This window comes from Perognathus longimembris, chromosome 6, assembly GCF_023159225.1.
Source record: "Perognathus longimembris pacificus isolate PPM17 chromosome 6, ASM2315922v1, whole genome shotgun sequence".
In the NCBI taxonomy this organism is placed as follows: Eukaryota; Metazoa; Chordata; class Mammalia; order Rodentia; family Heteromyidae; genus Perognathus; species Perognathus longimembris.
Window position 1 is genome coordinate 14,775,936 of NC_063166.1, and position 21,511 is coordinate 14,797,446.

At 47.3% G+C, this 21,511-nt stretch overlaps 1 protein-coding gene across 2 annotated transcripts; it reads left to right on the forward strand.

The window, feature by feature from the left end:
• Positions 1–252: 252 nt before the first annotated feature.
• On the forward strand, positions 253–21,278 carry LOC125352832 (tripartite motif-containing protein 26). Of its 2 annotated transcripts, none has more exons than XM_048348214.1 (8): positions 253–403; positions 13,721–14,222; positions 14,362–14,457; positions 15,583–15,813; positions 17,759–17,781; positions 18,386–18,501; positions 18,748–18,780; positions 19,230–21,278. In XM_048348214.1, the coding sequence occupies exons 2-8, from the start codon at positions 13,785–13,787 to the stop codon at positions 19,910–19,912; spliced, it is 1,620 nt and encodes a 539-aa protein (XP_048204171.1). In that variant the 5' UTR covers positions 253–403; positions 13,721–13,784; the 3' UTR covers positions 19,913–21,278. The 2 variants fall into 2 exon arrangements, with proteins under 2 accessions (XP_048204171.1, XP_048204172.1); XM_048348215.1 differs by lacking the exon at positions 253–403 and adding an exon at positions 11,012–11,421.
• The last annotated feature ends 233 nt before the right edge of the window (positions 21,279–21,511 follow it).

The window sequence follows — 21,511 nt, forward strand, 5'->3', positions numbered from 1 at the left end:
CCTCCCGAAGCTTCAGAAAGTTAGCCTCCTTAAGGCCCGCAACTGGGCACCGACCGTGCGCGCCAAACTCCAGCTCCCACCGGGACCCGCCCCCGCCCCTTCAGATTTCAGTTTCTCTGCACCCGACCCGCTGCCCCACCCCCCGCGGCTGCCTGGGGATTTGCCCAGTGATCAGTGACGTAGACGAAACTAAAGTTCCCATTGGAAGACGGAGTTCGGCAGGGGCCAATCCCGGAGCTGGCCCGAGAGAAATCTCGGCGGAGGGCACCGAAGAGCCGGGAGATTACGGGGCGGGGACGCGCTGTCGCGCTGCTGGGCTCGTGGAGGAACGAGACCCGGAACACACCGGAGCGGGAGACGAGCGCCCCGGGGCGCTGGGTTCGCCGCCCGGAGCTCTGGACTCGTGAGTAGCGGGGGAATCCGATCCGCAAGGCCGCGGAACCGCGATCGCACACACGCGCCTCCGGGTCGAGGCGATTGAATGCGGCCGCCAGGCCCAGGGGCAGAGAGCCGGGCCAAGGCCGCCGGGGGAGCTGGGGAGGGGGCGAGTGCGCGGCGTCCTCCGCACCGGCCGCGCCCCTCCCGCTCGCCTGACCCTCCGTTCCCCCCTAACTGCAGAGTCTTGTTCCGTTTCTGTGTCCGACCCCTTCCAGTCCCCGGAGCCCCAAGTCCGCGGGACCCGGATGACGGTCTGGTGGTTTGGAGCGTTGTAGGTAGATGGCCAATCCCGCTGCATGATCAAAGTCAGTTTCCTTTCCTTTTTTTCCTTGCTCCCCCCCCCCCTTTTTAAACATCAATGTGAACTGAATATAGCCATATATATATATATATACATATATATACACACACACACATATATATGTATGTGCTCGGAACCGTGTCTTTTCCATGCACATTTTTTGACTATTTACCCTTAGGAAAATAAAGTGCATAAATTTAACTTTGTAAAGTAAATGGTAGGGAACACTTAAAAATGACCAGTAGATTTCAGATTTTGACACCAAACTATTTGTGTGTGCTTCAAAAGAGGGAAGAATGACATTTGTTCATGCATGCCTGAACCTACTGTTAGCTGAAATTATAACCTCTATTATATTTTACCGTTTCCTTAAAAAAAAAACCAGCTTTTCTAAAAGGAGACTTTTTAAAATGTTCTCAAAACTGCAACTTTTATTTTAGAACAGTTTTAGATTTACAAAATAATAGAGAAAAGGTTGTTCAGCATTCCCAGATAGTGTGAATCTCTTTTCCATTTCATTAACATTTTTACATCAGTCTAGCATATTAGTTCATTATTATTATTACTATTATTATTAGTGCTAGTACTGGGGCTTGAACTCTGGGTGCTGTCCCTCAGCTTTTTTCACTCAAGGCTAGCTTTCTACCACTTGAGCCACAACTCCTTCCAGCTTTTTGGTAGTTAATTGGAACTAAGAGTCTCATGTATTTTCCAAACCACAGTCCTCAGATCTCAGCCTCCTAAATTGCTAGGATTACAGGCATAAGCTACTGGTCCCCAGCTTGGTTCATTATTATTGTCGAAAGCCCACAGTATATTCAGATTTTCTTTTTTAACCTTGTCTCTTTTGCCTTTATCTTAGTTACCAGATTGCATTTAGTTGCTACGTCTCCTTATTTCCCTCTTGTCTGTGGCAGATTTCTCAGACTTGGGTTGACAATTTTGATGAATACCATTGTACCAGCTTTTCTTCATTGTAACAAATTCCTGAGATAATTAATTTACAAAGAGAAAAGGTTTTTTATTTTGGTACACAGGGAGGTTTCAGTCCAGAATCAATTGGCCCTTGTTGGTTTAGGCCTGTTTTGGGGAGCCTGTTCAAGAGTGAACTCACCTCATGGACAGGAAACAAGAGGGAGAGAAATAGAGCAGAGTCTCATAAACCCCTTCCAGGGCACTATGCCAGTGACCTAAAAACCTCCCAGTAGGCCACGCCTCTTAAAAATTTTCACCATCTCCCAATACTACCAAGGTGAGGATAAAACTTGGGCCTCTGAGGGATAACTATAAACTATATAGTTCCTGCACATGTATATGTAGGCTGTCATTCTATCAGTATTTGTCTGATGTTTTCCTCCTAAGACTGAGCTTATAGATTTAGAGGAAAATTACAAAGCATTGCCATGTTTGTTTGTTTTTTTATTTGTTTTGTTTTTGTTGCCAATCCTGGGGCGTGGACTCAGGGCCTGAGCACTGTCCCTGGCTTCTTTTTGTTCAAGGTTAGCAGTCTACCTCTTGAGCCACAGCACCACTTCAGGCTTTTTTCTATATATGTGGTGCTGAGGAATCGAACCCAGGGCTTCATGTATACAAGGCAAGCACTTTACCACTAGGCCATATTCCCAACCCCAGAATTGCCATGTTTATATCAAGGGTTTCATGCCGTTATTATGATTTATGTCTTGATGTTGATCTTAATCACCTATTTTTCAGGTTTCTCCAAGTTACATATTGTATCTCTCCAAGTTATATACTGTATTTCTCTCCCCATGCATACTGTGGTCTTTGGCAGGAAGTCACATTGTTCACTCCATGTCTAAGAGTGGGGAGTTATTCTCCTTGCCTCCAGGGCAAGAATTTACATGTATTATTTGGTGAAATTTTCCTTCATGAGATATTTGTTTTTTCTCCCCTGTTCATTTATCCAGTTATTTGTTTATATCAGTATGGACTCAGATTTTAACCTTTTTGTTTATAATCCAATATTTATTTTGTTGTTTATGTTGTTACAGCTTTGAGCCAGGTGCCAGTGGTTCGCTCCTGTAATCCTAGCTACTCAGGAAGTTGAGATCCGAGGATCGAGGTTTGAATACAGCTGGGCAGGAAAGTCTGTGGAACACTTCTTTTATTTTTTTAAAAAATGGTTGTGGGGCTTGAACTCAGGGCCAGAGTGCTGTCCCTGAGCTCTTTTGCTCAAGGCTAGTGCTGTACCATTTCAACAGCTCTACTTCCAGTGTTCTCGTGGTTAGTTGGAGATTAGCGTCTCATGGCCTTTTCTGCCTGGGCTGACTTTGAACCACAATCCTCAGGTCTCAGCCTCCTGAGTAGCTAGGATTACAGGCCTGAGCCACCAGTGCCCAGCTTCTATGGGACTCTTATCTCCACTAAATTACCAAAAGCTAGAAGGGGAGCTGTGGCTCAAGTGGCAGATCAGTAGCCTTGAACAAAAGAAGTACAGGGAGTGCACCTAGGCCCTGAGTTCAAACCCCAGGACAGGCACCAAAAAAAAAAAAAAAGTTAGAGCTTTGGCCATGGAAGCTCTCTTAAGTTGACATTTTGTTCCTCCTGTTTTATAGTAGTGATTTCTGTAATAGTACAAACACTTTCATTATGTGAAGACTTTTTAAAATTTTACTTTTATTGTAAAGATGATATATGTGATGACTTGAACTTCAGACAAGCTGGTAGATTTGGCAAAACACTTTTCTTTTTTGTTTTTGTCAGTTGTGGGGATTGAATTCAGGGCCTGGGCACTAACTATCCCTGAGCTCTTTTGCTCAAGGCTACTGCTCTACCACTTTGAGCTACAACTTCACCTCTGGTTTTCTGGCAGTTAATTGGGGATAAGAGTCTCAAGGCTTTTCCTGCCCTGGCTAGCTTTGAGCCATGATCCTCATATCTCAGCCTCCTGAGTAGCGAGGGCACAGGTGTGAATCACCAGCGCCCAGCAAAACACTTTCTTTTTGTTAAAAGGTAAAGAAACGAAGGCCTAAGTACAGTGGTCACTTTTCTACAAGAGGAGAACCAGCTGGACTTAGACTTGGTCAGCCCTTACACTGCAGACCTCAGGTAGAGCTTCTGAATTGAGTTTTCTTGGGGTGATTTCAGACTTAGAGGTTCCTTCCTCCCTGGATCAGAATAGAAAATACATGAAGAAGGGGAAGTAAGTTATTTTTGGATAACAGAGGCTAGAATCTAGAGTGAACTTGCCAGCTTGCTAGAAATGGATTTTTGACCTTCCCCCAAGTGTGTGTGTGTGTGCGCGCGCGCGCGTGTGCGCATGCGCTCATTCATGCTTAGAGGGAGACTGGAGGAGATGTAAGTACTTGTGGCAAAGATGTGAGCCCTAGGGCCTGCTGCTGAAGCAGGTATGTGAAGTGGGAGATGGGACTGTAGTAAAAGAGAGGGACAAGATGAGAAGAGGGAAAAGAGAAGTTCTAAATAGAGGGTGATGCTGATTTCAACAAGAAACCTGCTTTGAGCCATATTCCTAGAGATGAAAAGAAAAATGAGTGAGGCATGACCCTTAGGTCCACTTTCTGGTTGGGTGAGAAGACAGGTAAAATGCCAGTTAGGAAGCTGGGTGGTCGTGTTCCAGAGCTGCAGGAGCTGGAGTAGGGATACAGAAAATACTTAAACAGACAGGGGGACTGGTCCTGTTAAAAGTTGAGCTGGACAAGGCCAGGAGGAGAATGGGGCGTGAAGGATGTTTTCTAGGTTTACCTATCCACTGAGCATTAGGTGAGGTGAGGCAGGATTTGGGAAAAGGTGATTAAGTTGGGTCCAGATTGTGGTGAGTGGTGGGCCTTGTGAGGTGTGTGGTGTGTGTGTGTGTGTGTGTGTGTGTGTGTGTGTGTGTGTGTGCATGTGTGCATGCATGTGTGCTTGCTTGTATTGGGGTTTGAACTCAGGTCCCAGGCACTGTCCCTGAGCTTTTGTGCTCAAGTCTAGTGCTCTACCACTTTGAGCCACAGTTTCAGGGTGTCACAGAGTGTGTATTTCAGGGTGTCACAGACTTTCCTGCCTGAGTTGGCTTTGAGAAGTAATCCTCAGATCTAAGCCTCCTGAGAAGCTAGGATTATAAATATGAGTCACGGATACAGGTCTCCCTTGTGAATTGTATCTCTTTTTTTATTTTTCTTTCTTTTTTTTTGTCAGTCCTGCGGCTTGAACTCAGGACCCTGGGCACTGTCCCTGAGTTGCTTTTTGCTCAAGGCTAGCACTCTACCACTTGAGCCACAGCACCACTTCTGGCTTTTTCTGTGCATGTGGTGCTGAGGAATCAAATCCAGGGCTTCATGTATGCTAGGCAAGCAGTCTACCACTAAGCCACATTCCTAGCCCTCCCTTGTGAATTTAAAAGCAAGAGAATAAAGGATGAGATGAGACCCACGTTTTAGGGAAGTGATCTGGGAACATTGTGAGATAGGCCACATGTCAAATCTGAGAGGCCATTACTTTATGTGCTCTTTGTTTGACATGGGAAAAATATTTTGTCAGTTAAATTATGATGTGCCTTTGATCGTATTTCAGAGATGCTGAGATGTGATGGCATGGGTGTCTTTTTTTTTTTTTTTTTTTTTGCCAGTCCTGGGGCTTGAACTCAGGGCCTGAGCACTGTCTGGCTTCTTTTTGCTCAAGGCTAGCACTCTACCACTTGAGCCACATCACCACTTCTGGCTTTTTCTGTATATGTGGTGCTGAGGAGTTGAACCCAGAGCTTCATGTATGTGAAGCAAGCACTCTACCATTTGGCCATATTTCCGGCCCCCATGGGTGTCATAATATTAATAAAAATTAGTAACTTCTAAGTCGGGTGTGGTGGCTCATACCTGTAATCATAGCTACTCAGGAGGCTGAGATCCAAGGATTGCGGTTCAAAGTAAGCCTGGGCAGGAAAGTCTGTGAGACTCTTACTTCCAATAAACTACTCAGAAAAAGCCAGAAGTGGCGCTGTGGCTCAAGTGGTAGAGTGCTAGCGTTGAGCACAGAGATGCTCAGGAACAGAGCCTACGCCCCAAGTTCAAGGCCTAAGACTGGAATAAAAAAAGGGACTTCTAGTGGATCCAGTGGCTCAAGGCTGTAATCTTGGCTACTTTAGGAGATAGAGATGGGGCAGTTCCTGGCCAGCGTTGGCAAGAAGTTGTCAGAACACTCCACTCAACCAATAGCTGGGTGCAGTGGCAAGCAGAAGGCTGTGGAGTTCAATCCCCAGTACCACCAAGATGGGCAGACATGTTGTAACTCCTTAGTTGCTGGCATCTACTGGTTTAGATACCCCTTCTCCCAAGTATTAATGGTTGCAATATCTTCATCTCTCACCCATGATTGTAAAGTTGGCTGACTCTATTTGTATTCTTGAAAACACTAAATTTGATAACCTGATCTTTTCTTCCTGATAGCCATATTGTCAAAAATCCCCAAACCACCAGGGATATCTTTTTTCCATTAAAAAAAATTCATTTGTTGTCAAAGTGATGTACAGAGAGGTTTCATTTGTAAGGCAAGTGAGTACATTTCTTATCAAACTTGCTACCGCCTCTCTCATTTTACTCCCACCTTCCCCACCCCCCCATTTCTTTCTTTCTTCTTTTCCTTTGTTTGGTGCAGGGCCTGGGACTTGGAACTCTGAGACTGGATGTTGCCCCTCAGCTTTTTTGCTCAAGGCTAGTGCTCCACCACTTGAGTCACATCTCCACTTCTGGCCTTTTTTACTAGTTAATTTCTGACCCAAAGATTTCAGCTGTGGATTCTGATTTGCTTTTGATAACTTTATGTGGCATGGTAAATATACTTATGTACCTACCAGACTTTAATTTCAGTGTATCCCTATGGCCTGTGTATTCTCTCCAGTATTTTGTCATGGTGATACCAAGGCCTAGAAAGGTTAAGAATCTAGCCTTAGGCTGTGTAGCAGATTTGCTGAGGCTAGGTGAAAAATCCTGGTAGTTTTATCCTTAACATAGGACTGTTTACTGCAGGCTTAGGTTAGAATTACAGTTGAGGGCCCAAGAAGATTCTGCTTGTGTTTCCTCAGAATTCCTAAGGGGAAGGCCCAGGTGGCTGGGAGCAGGAGATCTGTCACATCCTAGCAGATTGTGTTCTTCCTGTGAGGACCAGGGCCACTTTGTGTTCACACGCATGCGAAATGTCATACACCATAATACCAGCAAACGAAATCAGCTCATTGTCACATGAATGAACCTCATCAAGATGTCGAGAATAGCAAAAAAAAAGAAAAAATGCAGTGATTTTTCATTTCAGAATGAAAACCAGGAATACATACATAAACATATGTGTGTGTGTATATGTGTGTGCATATATATATACATGTATACACACATATATGGTTTATGGTTGCATATTAAAAACATTTTTCTCTCCTGGGTTCTCTATGTTCCTGGGCCAACCTTGGACACTGTGACCTACAGGTAATGTGTAGCTTGCCGTTCTTGACTGCCTTGCTAGTCATTTTTCATCTCGATGGAGAGGAGAACCAGGCTGGGATTGCTTCAGCGCACACATGGGTCGTGCTCTGCCTGAGCTTTCTGTGTTGGTGTCCTCAGCCAACTTTTGTACTTCTCCATGGGAACTTAGCACTGAAGCATAGGGTGCGGCCGGGGTGGGGAGGCTGTGTGAGGGGAGCACTTGTAGCCCGAGTCTGACGGGTCAGAACAGAGTTGCCAGATGGGACAGTGTTCAGCTGAGAACTCAAACTGAAAGAGGGGTTGCTGGGCAGGAAATGGATGGTATTCTAGGCGGGGTGAGAGAATGGTGTTTCCAAAGGGCTTGTGTGGGCAAAATTGTGCCACTTTCTTTAGGGCAGGGAGAGGGGTTGGGTTTGGCTCTGGATTGAGATGGAGCGGGAGAGGGAGGGTGGCAGGAGCTGAGCTGGCAGCCAAGGGCTGGGCTTAAGTTATCTTAGGCACCAGAAGACCATTTAACGGTTTAAACCAGGGTGGGAACGTGAGCACACTGCCACTTTGTACTTAAGTGGGGTGTGTTTGAGGAACAAAGGGAGGGATAGCTGGAGTACTGGCAACAGAGTTTTGAGTAAATCTAGAAACCTTGAGGGTTTGCTTATCCCCACTGTTGGGTCCTATGGCAGTCCTAAAAGATCACTGAGTTACGTCACTAGAGGTAAGAGACATAAAATTGACAGGGACTTTATTACCTTCAATTTATTACCTTTATTGTTATTTTGTTTTTAGTTTTGGTGATACTGGCGTTTGAACTTAGAGCTTCACCCTTATCAGGCACTCTACCGCTTGAGCCACATCCCCAGCCGTGATTTTGCCATTTTGTTCTTGTGACCTGTCTGCCTGACCTACAGTAGACGCCTAATAAATATTTCTTGACCGTTGAATGAATTGTGCTTCTTGCCTGCTTCAGCTTTCAGTGACTTCCCAGGGCGTTTAGGATCAAGTTCAGAATTGCTGTACTGGCCCATAGTCTTGCATAATCTGTTCCTCTTATTTCTCTACCCTCCCTCTACTCAGTCCTGACAGTTTGCTCCGTCCCTGCAGATCCAATCACTTATGTCTACCCTCTTCTTCCAGGCAACGAGTGGTCAGATCCCTTTTTCTCCTAAGGGTGGGGAGCAGTGGAAAGTGCTTCTCCCACCAGCTCTGCCTTCCAGCACACCAAGGCTCTGACCCTCACTTTCCTCATCTGTAAATAGGGGTTCTTTGCTGTCCTGACCACACAATAGAGTTTCTGTTTGGTTTGAATATCAAAGGCTGGGTACACCTCCACCATCTTGGTTCCTTGGTCTGGGCATGTGTTGAAACCTTCGCAGGTGATTCCTATGTGTCATCAGAGGTTGAAGTCATCCCACTCGATGATAAAGGATTTCTTCTTTTATTCCCTGGCGCAGAGTACAAGACAATTCTTTGAGGTAAAAGAGAACTTAGTTCATGATTCAAAATCAGAAACATATCCAGGTGCCCACATGGACAATTTTGTATTCTTACAAGGCAGTGGTATTTTCAAGACAAGGAAACTTGAAAGCTTGGTCTCATCTATGCCCCATAGTGGCTGTCTTTGAGCCCTGTGGGAATCTTCGCTGTTCCCAATGTATTCAGAGCCTGGCCCTGGGGGTGGGTGTGGCCTGTGCTGCCTTTACTGCACCCTTGGTGCTTCCTGGGAATAGAAAGTGAAACTCAAATGAGACCACAGAAATTGCACCCTCCAGTCAGCATCTCTTGTGACAGCCTGCTGCCCAGCACACAGCCACAACCAGGGTTGTAACATTTAGAAGTATAGCCACTGTAGATTACATGTTTAGATCACTTGCTTTTTTTTTTTTTAATTGTTTTTATTTTGTCAGTCCTGGGGCTTGAGCTCTGCGCCTGGTTGCTTTCCCTGAGCTCTTTTGCTCAAGACGAGCACTCTTACCACTTAAGCCACAGTGCCACTTCCGGCTTTTTTGAGTAGTTCATTGGAGATGAGTCTCATGGACTTTTCTGCCCCAGCTGGCTTCCTGAGTAGCTAGGATTAGAGGTGTGAGCCATAGGTGCCCTGTGATCACTTGCTTTTTGTTCTGAATTTTGTCTTCTAGGTTTGTTAAAGGTATCTCAGAAGTTTACTTTCTAAAAGGACTTATTTTTTTCAGATTAAAAATTGAGTTTTAATCTGGAGCTCCAAGAGTCCTTAAATGGGGCTCCACAGGGTCTAGAGTCCTCAGTTCTGAGATAACTGGTGAGGGTGGGGGGAGGGAAGCCCAGATACATGCTTGAGAAGGAGCCTGAGGTAATCAAAAGAACTCTAGCCTGGAGGCTGGGGCGCAAACCCAAGTCCTGGTACTTTTCTAAGCATATGCATCTGGGAGTCAGTGTCTTCTTTCTCTTCAAAAAGAAGTACCAGTATAGAGTTGGAACGCAGAGCCTGGGCATTATCCCTTAGTTTTCCTACTCAAGGGTGGTGTTCTGCCACTGAGCCACAGCTTCACTTCAGGCTTTTTTTTTTTTTTTCTTCTTTTTTTGGTGCTGGTCCTGGGGCTTGAACTCAGGGCATGGGTGCTATCCCTGAGCTTCTTTTGCTCATAGCTAGCTCACGACCACCTGAGCCACAGCACCACTTCTGGCTTTTTCTGAATAGTTTATTGGAAATCAAAGTTGAGATCTTCAGATCTCAACCTCCTGAGTAGCTAGGATTGCAGGAGTGAGCCATCAGTGCCTTTTGAAATACTACTCTGTGGCTTGTGGGAGCCCAAGGCAACATGGAGCCCAGAGGAAGGTGCTAGCTGTGCAGCCTGAGAAGCTACAGTTTGGAGAGTGTTTCGTACATGGAGGAGCAAAAGTCATCTGCTGTTGAGAAGAGTGAGGCTGGATGTTGTCTCTTCCCTGAGGATTGGGCCAGGACCGGTGGAGGCAAGGAGCGCACGTGTCTACCTAACAAGGTGTGGATGTTCACAGTAAAGCTTTCTCAGCTAGCTGATGCAGCTCCCAGTGATTCTCACAGCCAAGAACCATGCCCAGCATCTACATGCTAAAACGTACTGCCAGAAATTACAGTGTCATGGCATGCCAGCCTGTGCACCAATGAGGTTAGGTATTTATGCATCCCCTTGACTTTGTAGGGGAGAAGGAAACAGTGGAAGGTAGGGGGCATCCCCCGATCTGTCTGTGAGGGGGGGCTGGCCACTGCAGGCCTTGCTCCTGGGAATGTCCTCCTGGTCTGCAGAAGTGTAACTAGTTTCTGGCTTCCCTCCATTGGAGGGGTATGGAACATCGGGTGTATCCTACGATGTAGACACACATATCCCATTGCCAGGAAGTTGCTAGTCTCCTGGTTATTGGGTTCCAGAGCCTAAACTTGAACCTGGGTTATTCAAGCTGTGGATTTTATTAAGGGGCTTAATATTTTTGGTGGCTACAAAGCTGCTCTCCTTCCCTGTGGTGGTTTGAACTCTGGGCCTCATTTATTTTAGTTTGCTTGCTCACCCTGCTGGCACTCTACCATTTGAGCCACACAATTCCAGCTTGGCTTTTTGCTGATTATTCTGCTTGGCTGGCCTTGAACTGCTGTCCTGATCTCAGCCTCCTGAGTAGCTAGGATTATAGGTGTGAGCTAGTCATCAGGCTGGTTAGATCCTTTTAAGAATATGAAAGAAAACTAGTCCCTTCCCCTAGAAAAAAAATTATATTTTTATTGCTTGCTGAGTTATTTCAAATTAAATTGTAGTCATGAAACTCTAAATAATGCATCATCCTTTGCTGAAAAATAGATTAATTTATATATAATCTCATTAAATGTCACTAAGAAAATAAGTTTCATTAAATTTCTTCTAATGATCTCCAAACTACTTTGATAGTTTTTTTGTTTAAAGAATTCTCTCCCTCCCCCACGAGGATTCAGTCAAGAATGATCTTTTGCATTTTGTTGTTTTTTTTTCTCTGTTTTGAAAAAGCAGGCCAGTTGTCTAATGGAATGCCCCACCTTCTGGATTTATCTGATTGTTTCCTCTTGGTGTGATCCTCTTTCAGCACATTCACATACAGCCCTCATTTTCTGTAAACTGGAAGCTAAATCCAAAGGCTTCTTTAGGTTCATTTAAGACTGTTTTGGCAAGAAAATGTCATCAGTGCTGCTGTGTAGTGCACGTCGTGCTCCGTCAGGAAACATATGCCTGCTTACTTTACTCTCTGTGGTGTGATGCTGGCTTTGGTGACTTCATTAAGGTGAGCACTAGGCTTCTCAACATGGTACCTTAGGAGTCCATTGAGTGGTACCATGGAAACCATCCTGTCCCCTCAACTTTTCATCTAATACTTCTAATAGTTATACAAACTATTGATGATCTCTGTGTTATAATGACAGTGGAAAAGTAGTTTTTTCTTCTTTTTATTTTTTCCCTTTGGTTTGGTGGCAGTGTTTTTGTTTGTTGCCAGAGTCGAACCCAGGGATTCATGCATGCTAAACACATATTCTATTACTGAGGTATGTCCACAGTCTAGAAAGATATATGATTATTGTCCTGTCCCTCTTATTATTAGCTATGTTCTCCTGTGATCCCTAGACATCTGCAGTAATTTGCATACTGTTTCAAGAGGTCTAAAGGTCTGTTGGAACCTGGGTCAGGAAGAGGAATGGTAGCTGATCTTCATAGTCCTTTTATTCCAGTACATTTCAACATAAATCCCCATCCCCAAAGACAACACTTTCTGTTTCCCAGTGGAAAACTGCAGCTTTTAAACTTTTAAGCCATTCAACAAAGTGGCAGGAAACAGAGCACCAAAGCCCATAGAAATCACCCAGTACCATTTCCTTTTCCTCCTTTCAAACCTTTCTAAGTGAAAGAGCTGCAGAACCACCTTTATTCCTCAAAAGCAAAACCAGGAAACTGGAACAAACACCTGCTTAACATTTCTGATGTTCCTGGGCCATGATATTACCTTCATTTGCCAGTTAAATTTCTTGATCCCTTCCTTTGAGTTTTGTACATACATTTTTTTTTTCATACTCATTATGTCCCTTAAAGTCACACCTATCTAAATCTATGAGTGCTTCCAGCTGGAACTTACTATGGGCAGTATAACTATCCCTTACATTTGAATAGTACTTTCCCTTTATGCAGCATTTTTAATATATTATCACATTAGATCTTTAAAGAATAGTCTTTTTATTTCTGGGTCATTAATGTCACTATTGACAAAGGCCGCTGAGCTCTGTTGGGTTGGACTTCATTGTACTATCAATGATAGTGTTGCTTGTGGTTCAAGCTTGCAGTTACCTTTGGGCTGTGTTGACTGCCTTCCAAGCAAGAGCCGTAATCCCTTTCCATGCATGGGTAGCAGAGCCACTACCCCTGCCCGCCCCGAGAGGCCTAGTGTACTGGAGCATGTGTGGTACTGTGCTGCTTCTGCTCATTTATTCTCTTGCTGTTACTTTCAGCTCTGTGATTTGAACACTCACTAGATTTGGGAATCAAAGGTCTGAGTTCTCCTAGATCTCTTTCTCTGGACAAGGCTTATGCTTAGCACGACATAATTGTTTCATATAACATGATTAGAAACTTGAAGGCAAATATGGCTCTCTCCTTTGATGCATGGATAAATCAAGGCTCAAAGGACTTAAGATGGCTTCTCTATGGTCATAGAGCCGAAGGGAGAGGAGGTAGCTCTCAGGTCAGATTGTGTGGAGCCTTGTAACTTTGGTCAGAAATGGGTCAGATAAAAGGCTAGCAAGAGCAAAGTCCTTTGTGGGCTGAGCCGTGCCTCCCTGTGCTCCCTTCAGGGCCCTCCTCTGCCACAAAGAGGTGGTCAAGGCCAGCTGAATGGCATAGAGGTGGTCAAGGCCGGCTGAACGGAACATTCCTCCCGGCTGGCCTCCCTGCCGTGAGCTCAGTTGGGACAGTCTGCTCTTGTGAGCAGCAGAGCAGAGTGGCCGGGCCAGCTTCATGGGGGAGTCGGGGCTGAGAATGTATCCAGTATAACCAGGCTTGGCTGGGCTCGGCTGATAGGTTGCATTTAGAGAGCCCAGCCTTCTAGCAGGAGTGAACTGAACCCAAACCATAAAATAGCCCTGGGAAACACTTCCAAAAGGAGATAGCAGCGTACAGGCCCTTGGTGTCTTTTTGAGTTTGGGCTTCAAAAACAAAACAAAACTGGCTGCTCTTGGTTCTTCATACCTGAAAGGAGAGGAGCAAACTATAAAGGGGTCTCTGGCTCTGTCAGGACCCTCGACGGACAGACAGCTTGTGCACTGCACGAGTAGGGGAGCAAGCACCCTGTAAACTGATTTAGGTATTCGTTATACCCATTTCCCAGCAGGAAGTGATTGATCCTTCTGTTGTCACCGATGCATTGGAGCAGTTCCTTGACAGGCGGAAGGAAAGGGTCTTGGCGGGTCTGGGTTCCTGGCAGCCTTGCTTTTCACCCTGCTCCTCACTCTGTCCACTCCTCAGATTTCTCATCTGCGAAATGAGGGGGTTGGACTATGTCTTCTAATTGCCCTCGACTCCATGTCTGGTTTTTCAAGGAGGAGAAGCCCCGCCAGTGAACGGAAGACTTCCCCCCGACCTTGAGCTTGAACTAAGGGTACCATGGCCACCTCGGCCCCCTTGCGGAGTCTGGAAGAAGAGGTGACCTGCTCCATCTGCCTCGATTACCTGCGGGACCCTGTGACCATTGACTGTGGCCATGTCTTCTGCCGAAGCTGCACCACGGATGTCCGCCCCATCTCAGGAAACCGCCCCGTCTGCCCGCTCTGTAAGAAGCCCTTCAAGAAGGAGAACATCAGGCCCGTGTGGCAGCTGGCCAGTCTGGTAGAGAACATTGAGCGTCTGAAGGTGGACAAGGGCCGGCAGCCGGGAGAGGCGGCCCGCGAACAGCAGGACGTGAAGCTGTGTGAGAGGCACCATGAGAAACTGCACTACTACTGTGAGGATGACGGCAAGCTGCTGTGTGTGATGTGCCGCGAGTCCCGGGAGCACCGGCCCCACACGGCCGTCCTCGTGGAGAAGGCCGCCCTGCCCCAGAGGGTAAGCCCTGCTTTCCTCAGGACGTGCCCTGCACACCTTGAGGGGCCTGCTAAGACCCCTCTGAAGCGTTCTTCTAGCTGAGGATGCAGGCTGAGTCCTCGCTCAGCATCCATCTCTTCCACTGCTTGTCTTTCCACAGGAAAAAATCCTGAACCACCTGAGCATCCTAAGGCGAGACAGAGACAAAATTCAGGGCTTCCAAGCAAAGGGAGAGGCTGATATCCTGGCCGCGCTGGTAAGTGGGCTGCCAGGGTGAGCCAGGGTCTATTTCTCATCTGACCTGTGAGTTAGATGGGTGAGTGGGTGGTCAAACTGTCAGCGAGGGTCCCTATCCCCCCTCCCCCCACTCTCATCTCAGCTGCAGGGCCCACGTGTATAGCAGGGGCGGTCTTTGTGCTGGAAGACTTAGGAAAATCTGACTTGACTCTCAAAGAAGCAAGGGAAAAACTTGATTTCCTGAATGGAGGGCAGCTAGGGCAGCGAGAGGGTTGAGAAGGAGGGAGCTGGCTACAGGGTCTGAACTGTGAGGGACAGGGAGCCTAGCTCTGATTGTCTAGTGAAGTCCAAGCCCATGGTGGCTGTGGGTGGAAAATAGGCAGTGCCTAATGTGCTTGATAAGTGATGGGTTTAGGGGGGAAGAGTGGGTAAGATGGTTCCAGTTTTCTGGAGGGTCTTGTGCTGGGAAAGTGGGCATGAAGGAATGTTTGCGCCAGACTCAGCAGATAGGGTCTAGGCCCTGGGAAGGGGCAGAAGGAGACAGATAGCTGGGGATAGCTATCTGTCAAGGGTCAAGGGGCACCCTCAAGCCCTGGTGTGCATGGGTGCCTGTAGTTGAGCAATCAGCAGAGACTGAGAACTCAGACAGACCCCAGACTTGGCAGGGGGGTTTGGAGGCAGGAAAGGGCACCATCCCTGAGCACCCCCAGTCTGGTTTCACTGAGGACACAGGGTTCAGTCCTGCATAGCAGGGTTGGCTTCTGTAGTATCTTGGGAAGCTATAAGGGAAGATTGGCCAGGCTTTAGATGACATTAGTCAAGTAAAGCTTCCTGAAAAGGAGCAACACAGATGTAGTCCAGGAGTGTGATTCAGGAGATTTCCGCCAGCACCCCAGAACCCGCACTGAACCACCTAGAATCATAGTGACTCAACTGTCAGCAGAGCTGGTTCTGGAAACAATGTAGGGAGCTGCAGAGGAGACTTGGGGGAGAGGAGGGTGGAGCAGGAGCATGCAATGGCTTCCTCCATGTCAAAGGCTAAATAACTCCCGAGTGAGGGCTACAAGGGGAAGAACCAGCCCAGGTCCTAGATGCATCCTGCACCCTTAGACCGAGGCGTCACCCTCCCTTTCCACCCCTGCAGAAGAAGCTGCAGGAGCAGAGGCAGTACATCGTGGCTGAGTTTAAACAGGGACACCAGTTTCTGAAGAAGCGGGAGCAGCACCTTCTGGACCAGCTGTCCACCTTGGAGCAGCTGCTCACAGAGGGCAGGGAGAAGTTCAAGACTCGGGGTGTTGGGGAGCTCGCCCGGCTGACAGTGGTCATCTCGGAGCTGGAGGGCAAGGCACGGCAGCCAGCAGCGGAGCTCATGCAGGTGAGAGGCTGGTGGGGGACCAGGAGATCCCGGGCAGAGCCCAGACTGCCACTCCTCTGAGGGCAGGATGTAAGGCTGACTTGTCTACCCAAGAGTAAAGCCCTGCTGTTCTTCCTGTGCTTTCTGGAACAGTCCTGTGCAGCCACAGTTTGGTGCTCTCATTAGTTCTTTACATTCTCAGCTATTTGCACATGTGCGCTGATTCTGGGGCTTGAACTCAGGGACTTTTTTTTTTTTTGGCTAGTCATGAGATTTGAACTTGGGATGGGCGCTGTCCCTGAGCTTTTCTGCTCAAGGCTAGTGTTCTGCCACTTTGAGCCACAGTTCCACTTCCAGTTTTCTGGTGGTTAATTGGAGATACGAGTCTCACAAACTTTCCTGCCCTGGCTAGCTTGAGCCACAGTCCTCAGATCTCAGCCTCCTGAGTAGCCAGGATTACAGGCGTGAGCCACAAAATGCATGGCTAGTTCTCAGCCCCTTAAAGACATCTGCTGCCCTCTCCTTGTCCCCCTTCACCCTGGTCCCTTTTTCTTTTTTTTTTTTTCCCCACAGTGCTTATACTTATTACATAATTATATTTGTTATGTTGTTTGTTGTCTGCTTCCTCTGCTAGGATGTCAGCTCTACACAGGTAGGGATTTGTGTCTTTTTTTCACCACTGTCTCCCAAGCTTCTAGATCAGTGCCTGGCATATAGGAAAGATTAATAATTAATAAAAAAGATATGTGGAATACATGGGAATAAATCAATATTGAGCACTGTGGTGGCTTTGGACTCAGAAAAGAGGATCTAAAGTGGCATTTCACCAGAACCCCCTTCCTCTTGCCCTCTCCTTCCACTGTCTTCCCTCACCAAACAACACCGCCATTCTCCCTCCTGCTCAGGCCATGGCCTTCCTTCCCTTATCCTCGGCCAGTGTACCTATCTGAGTCTGTCTCAGATGTTCCAGGCGTGTGTAACCTCACTCCTGTCTCCACTGCCATCACCCTAGTTCTAGCCATCTGTCTCCCTGGCCTACGGCAGCCACTTCTAGACTGACCTCCCTCCATTCCAGCTACAGTATGGTAGCTCAGATAAAGCAAATGTATTTTGGTGTCTCAGTGGCAGTTCACAGGTAGAGGGTTCTGGAAACATCTGTCAGGTCATCCGCGGAGCTGGCTTACTTCTGATTATTCCACCAGCGTCCAGGGAAGTTATCCTCAGCTCTGTGGGGCAAGATGGGTCCATCACCAAAATTGTGCAAAATTCAGCCAAGGAGAAAAGAAGACAAAGCCTAGAAATCGAAGTCATTGCTCTTTTTCACATCCTGTTGGCTGGAACTTAGTCATGTGACGAGATGTGCTTGAGAGAACCTGGGAAATGTTTTCTGGATGGCATCAGTTAGAACTCCAGGAGTTTGACTATTAAACAGGAGAAAGGAGGGGGGAGGGGGAGTGAGGGAGGAGGTAACAAACAGCACAGGAAATGTACCCAAGGCCTAATGTATGAACCTGTAACCTCTCTGTACATCACTTTGACAATAAATAAGAAAAAAAAAAATAAAACAGGAGAAAGGAGGAATGTGTTTTGGAGGTCCTTAGAGTACCCGCCTCAGGGAAAGCAAGTCACACATATCTTCCCCCTGCTTGAAACCCTTTAGTAGCTTTCTAGATAACATGGAATAAAATTTAAAATCCTACCACCCATGCCTTCGGTGAGCTTTCCCTTCCTCCTTTTCCAGACCCTTTCCCATTTCTTACCAGTCTTCATTTGGCCTTGTCTGTTACCTTCAGTTAACGTCTGTCCTTGTACTTTGTTTGTGTCTCTAATGCTTTACTAGAATGTCAGCTCGCTAGGAGGGACCACATTTATTTTGTTCACTGTTGTGTCCTTCCCTGTAATACAGTGTTGGTTGTGTACTAATACAGTCTTATTTGATCACATTAATGCTTGTGCTTTCTTCTAGGACACTAGAGACTTCGTCAACAGGTAAATGAGCTTCCTATATACCTTGTATTTCATTCCCCTGTCCATGATTCTTCCTGACCATGTTTTATTCCAGTGAATGGGGAGTAATACTGTGCCAAAGGTACATCTCTGGTTAATTCTGAGTACATCCTTGGAGCATGGTGGTTGATCTGCTTCTCTGCATAGCTCTGTAACCCCAGCTCCTAGGTCCACTGTCTTTGCTTGAGGTGGGGCAGGATGGGGAAAGGAGAAACCTGGCTTAGAAAAAAGAATGCACAAAGATGGAGTCTGCTCAGCTAGTGTCTTTGGACCCCTGTTTCTCTTTTTCTTTCCTGGCTTAGGTGCTGTCCCTGAGCTTTTGCTCAAGGTTAGTGCTTTACCACTTGAGCTACAGCTCTACTTCTGGCTTTCGTAGTAGTTTATTGGAGATAAGAGTCTCACAGACTTTACTGCCTGGGCTGGCTTTGAACCACCATCCTCAGATCTAAGCCTCCTGAGTATCTAGGATTACAGGTGTGAGACACTGGCACCCAGTAGGAGATAGACTCTCTGATTAATTTTCATAATTGTCATGAAGATAACAAGAGTCTAGTCGCAGGTTATTATGTGTCCATCATTTCCTCAGGTACCCACGGAAGAAGTTCTGGATTGGGAAACCCATCCCTCACATGGTTAAGAGAAAGACAGGAGAATTTTCGGATAAACTCCTCTCTCTGCAGCGAGGCCTGACACAATTCCAAGGTAAGGTTGGGAGAAAACACCAGGGCCAGAATCAAGATGGGCCACTGCACAGATCAAGGTCACTTGGCTTCTCAGTATCCAGTTCCCTACCTCTGTCTTGAGAGGTTCTTTGTTGCTGATTCTTCCTTCTTGTCATCAGGGATAGAGTCTTGTCACAAACTTAGTACCATCCAAGTAAGAAATGGGCCCATAAATTTGCTGGGCTTGAAAGTCACTACTGTCCTTTTGTGTCCCCCTCCCCCCCAGGGAAGCTGCTGAGAGACTTGGAGTATAAGACAGGTGAGTGTATATTCTTCCAGATTTACCTCAAATAAAGAAACTCCCCGTAAAGAAATACTTACTTGGTATTTCTCCTACTCTCTAATCCACACGGGCTTCGTCCATAGTCCAGCCCTTCTGTGCACTATATTTGGCTATTTGATCCTATCAACAGTTCTTTCCCTGTGGCTGAGTTTCTTTGCATTGCTTGACCATGTGGTCCTGTATTGAGGGAAACAGCAGTGGTACCCTAAGTCCGGGGGCCTCCTGTCGTTCCCACTGCTGTGTGCCTTTAGCCACTGCTGCCCAGTTCTGCTCTACCACACAACTCTGAAGAGGCACTGGTCCCATAGGCCAAGAGGTGAATAGCACCCCTTAGCTTTTGCAGTGTGATAGCCTTGCCATGGAGATGGGGGGGACCCTTTCCAGCTCACTGGTGACACTGTTACCTTCTTTCCTTGTCCCCACAGTAAGTGTCACCCTGGACCCGCAGTCCGCCAGTGGGTATCTGCAGCTGTCTGAAGACTGGAAGTGTGTAACCTACACCAGCCTGTACCAGGGCTCCTCGCTGTATCCCCAGCAGTTTGATTGTGAGCCAGGGGTGCTGGGCAGTAAGGGCTTCACCTGGGGCAAGGTGTATTGGGAAGTGGAGGTGGAAAGGGAGGGCTGGTTGGAGGATGAAGATGATGGAGAGGAGGAGGAACAAGGGGAAGAGGAGGAGGAGGAAGAGGAAGCTGGCTATGAGGACGGATATGATGAGTGGGAAACAGATGAAGATGAGGAATCATTGGGAGATGAAGAAGAGGAGGAGGAGGAAGAAGAGGACGAAGTTCTGGAAAGCTGCATGGTGGGGGTGGCCAGAGACACTGTGAAGAGAAAGGGTGACCTCTCCCTGCGGCCAGAGGATGGAGTGTGGGCGCTGCGCCTCTCCTCATCAGGCATCTGGGCCAACACCAGCCCTGAGGCCCAGCTTTTCCCGTCGCTGCGGCCCCGGAGAGTGGGCATCGCCCTGGATTACGAGGGAGGCACCGTGACTTTCACGAATGCAGAGTCACAGGAACTCATTTACACGTTTACCACCGCCTTCACCCGACGGCTGGTCCCCTTCCTGTGGCTCAAGTGGCCAGGAACACGTCTCCTCCTGAGACCTTAAGTCCCAGGCTGAATCTGGGCCCCACACCCAAAGAAGCTTCACTTCTATGGGCTTCCAGGACTTTGTGACGGGGAAGGGGTGCCTGGTTCGAGCACCTGGAGCAGGGGCGAGGAGGGACCCAAATCTACTGTCACCTACCTCCCCACGGGGGTGGTCTAAGCCTCAGTGCTGTTGTACTGCCCTCATCGGGCTCTACCCCACCTTGCTGGTTTCCATGGGACCTTCTGTCCCTGAAGACCATGAGAATTCCCTGCCTTGCGTCCGACCACCCTTTGCCCCAGCTTGCTTGGTGGGATAAGGAGCTGAGCAGAATTGTCTGGTTCAATGTTGCATTCTGTGCCAGCTGGCCTGGGAAATGAGGATTGATTATACTTGGGGCCATTTGCTGTTTTCAACCCTCCAATAGGTTCCTCTTGCTTGAATTCACTCTTGCCCATCTTCCATTTTAAGCAGACCTCCTCCTACCCTAACTCAGCTAGACAATACATGCAAATGCTGGAAATACGGACTCCAAATCTACTAGGCTCCCGTGTCATTTCAGCCGGCTGCCTGCAGAGCCGATGGGAATTACTTGAAGCTCAGTGAATAAAAGCAGCTCCAGAGGCTGAGCGTGGTGAGATTACCATAGGTGGTGAGGTGCGGTTCTCTGGAGCTATCTGTGGTTTTAGAGGAAGAATCTAGATATATGTGACTTTGGGATGACTTGCAATCTATAAAAAGTTCCCTCTGCAGATTGATACTTGTGATGTGTCACTCAGTCTCTGAATCTAAAAACACCAGATAACCCTAGCGAGTAAAATCTGCCCTGCCTCAGAGGATCTGGTCAGCATCTCCAGGACTCCTGCCACCTGCTCTGCTCAGTGCCCGGGCTCTTTTTTAGAAGAGCGAAGGAAGGCAGAGGACTCGACAACAAGGCCCTCAGGTCTTCATGTCAGGAAAGAATCTCAAGTGTCTTTGTACTGCCTGTGGATCCAACCCCAATCCTAGCCCTATCCAGTCACCTGTCGTGACACAATTTAACACAGGCTCCTGCTCCAGCCAAAGTGAAGTCCCAGTTTTTGTCTTTATCCATTCCAGTTGTTCTACCTGTTTCCTGTTTATCCAAGTTTTGACTCCTCCCCCTGCTCTGAAGATTGCTCCCAGCTACTCTGCATCTAGGTGGTATCTTAGCCACCCCACGTCCCGGAGTTGCCCACCTTGTATATATCACATGCTGCCTGAGTCCCACTTACATCTTACTTCTGCCTCTAGTTTTGTAAGCTCCTGGAAAGTGGATGCCATCTCTTAATACTTGTGTTCTCCATGGCACCTAGTGCAGTGCTGGGCGCAGAGTAGGTGCTCAATAAAGACTTGTTTAATGAACAGACTGGAGAGAGAAATGTTTTTTTTTTTTTTTTTTTTTTTATTTTTTATTTTTTTTATTTATTTATTTTTTTTTTTAAATTTTTTTTTTTGGCCAGTCCTGGGCCTTGGACTCAGGGCCTGAGCACTGTCCCTGGCTTCTTCCCGCTCAAGGCTAGCACTCTGCCACTTGAGCCACAGCGCCGCTTCTGGCCGTTTTCTGTATATGTGGTGCTGGGGAATCGAACCTAGGGCCTC

Excerpts from the sequence above, each read along its gene's own strand:
- LOC125352832 (XM_048348214.1), top strand. The coding sequence starts at position 13,785 with ATGGCCACCTCGGCCCCCTTGCGGAGTCTGGAAGAAGAGGTGACCTGC. Across the intron at positions 14,223-14,361 it reads AGGCCGCCCTGCCCCAGAGG|GAAAAAATCCTGAACCACCT; the intron begins GTAAGCCCTGCT and ends GTCTTTCCACAG. Across the intron at positions 15,814-17,758 it reads CAGCAGCGGAGCTCATGCAG|GACACTAGAGACTTCGTCAA; the intron begins GTGAGAGGCTGG and ends GCTTTCTTCTAG.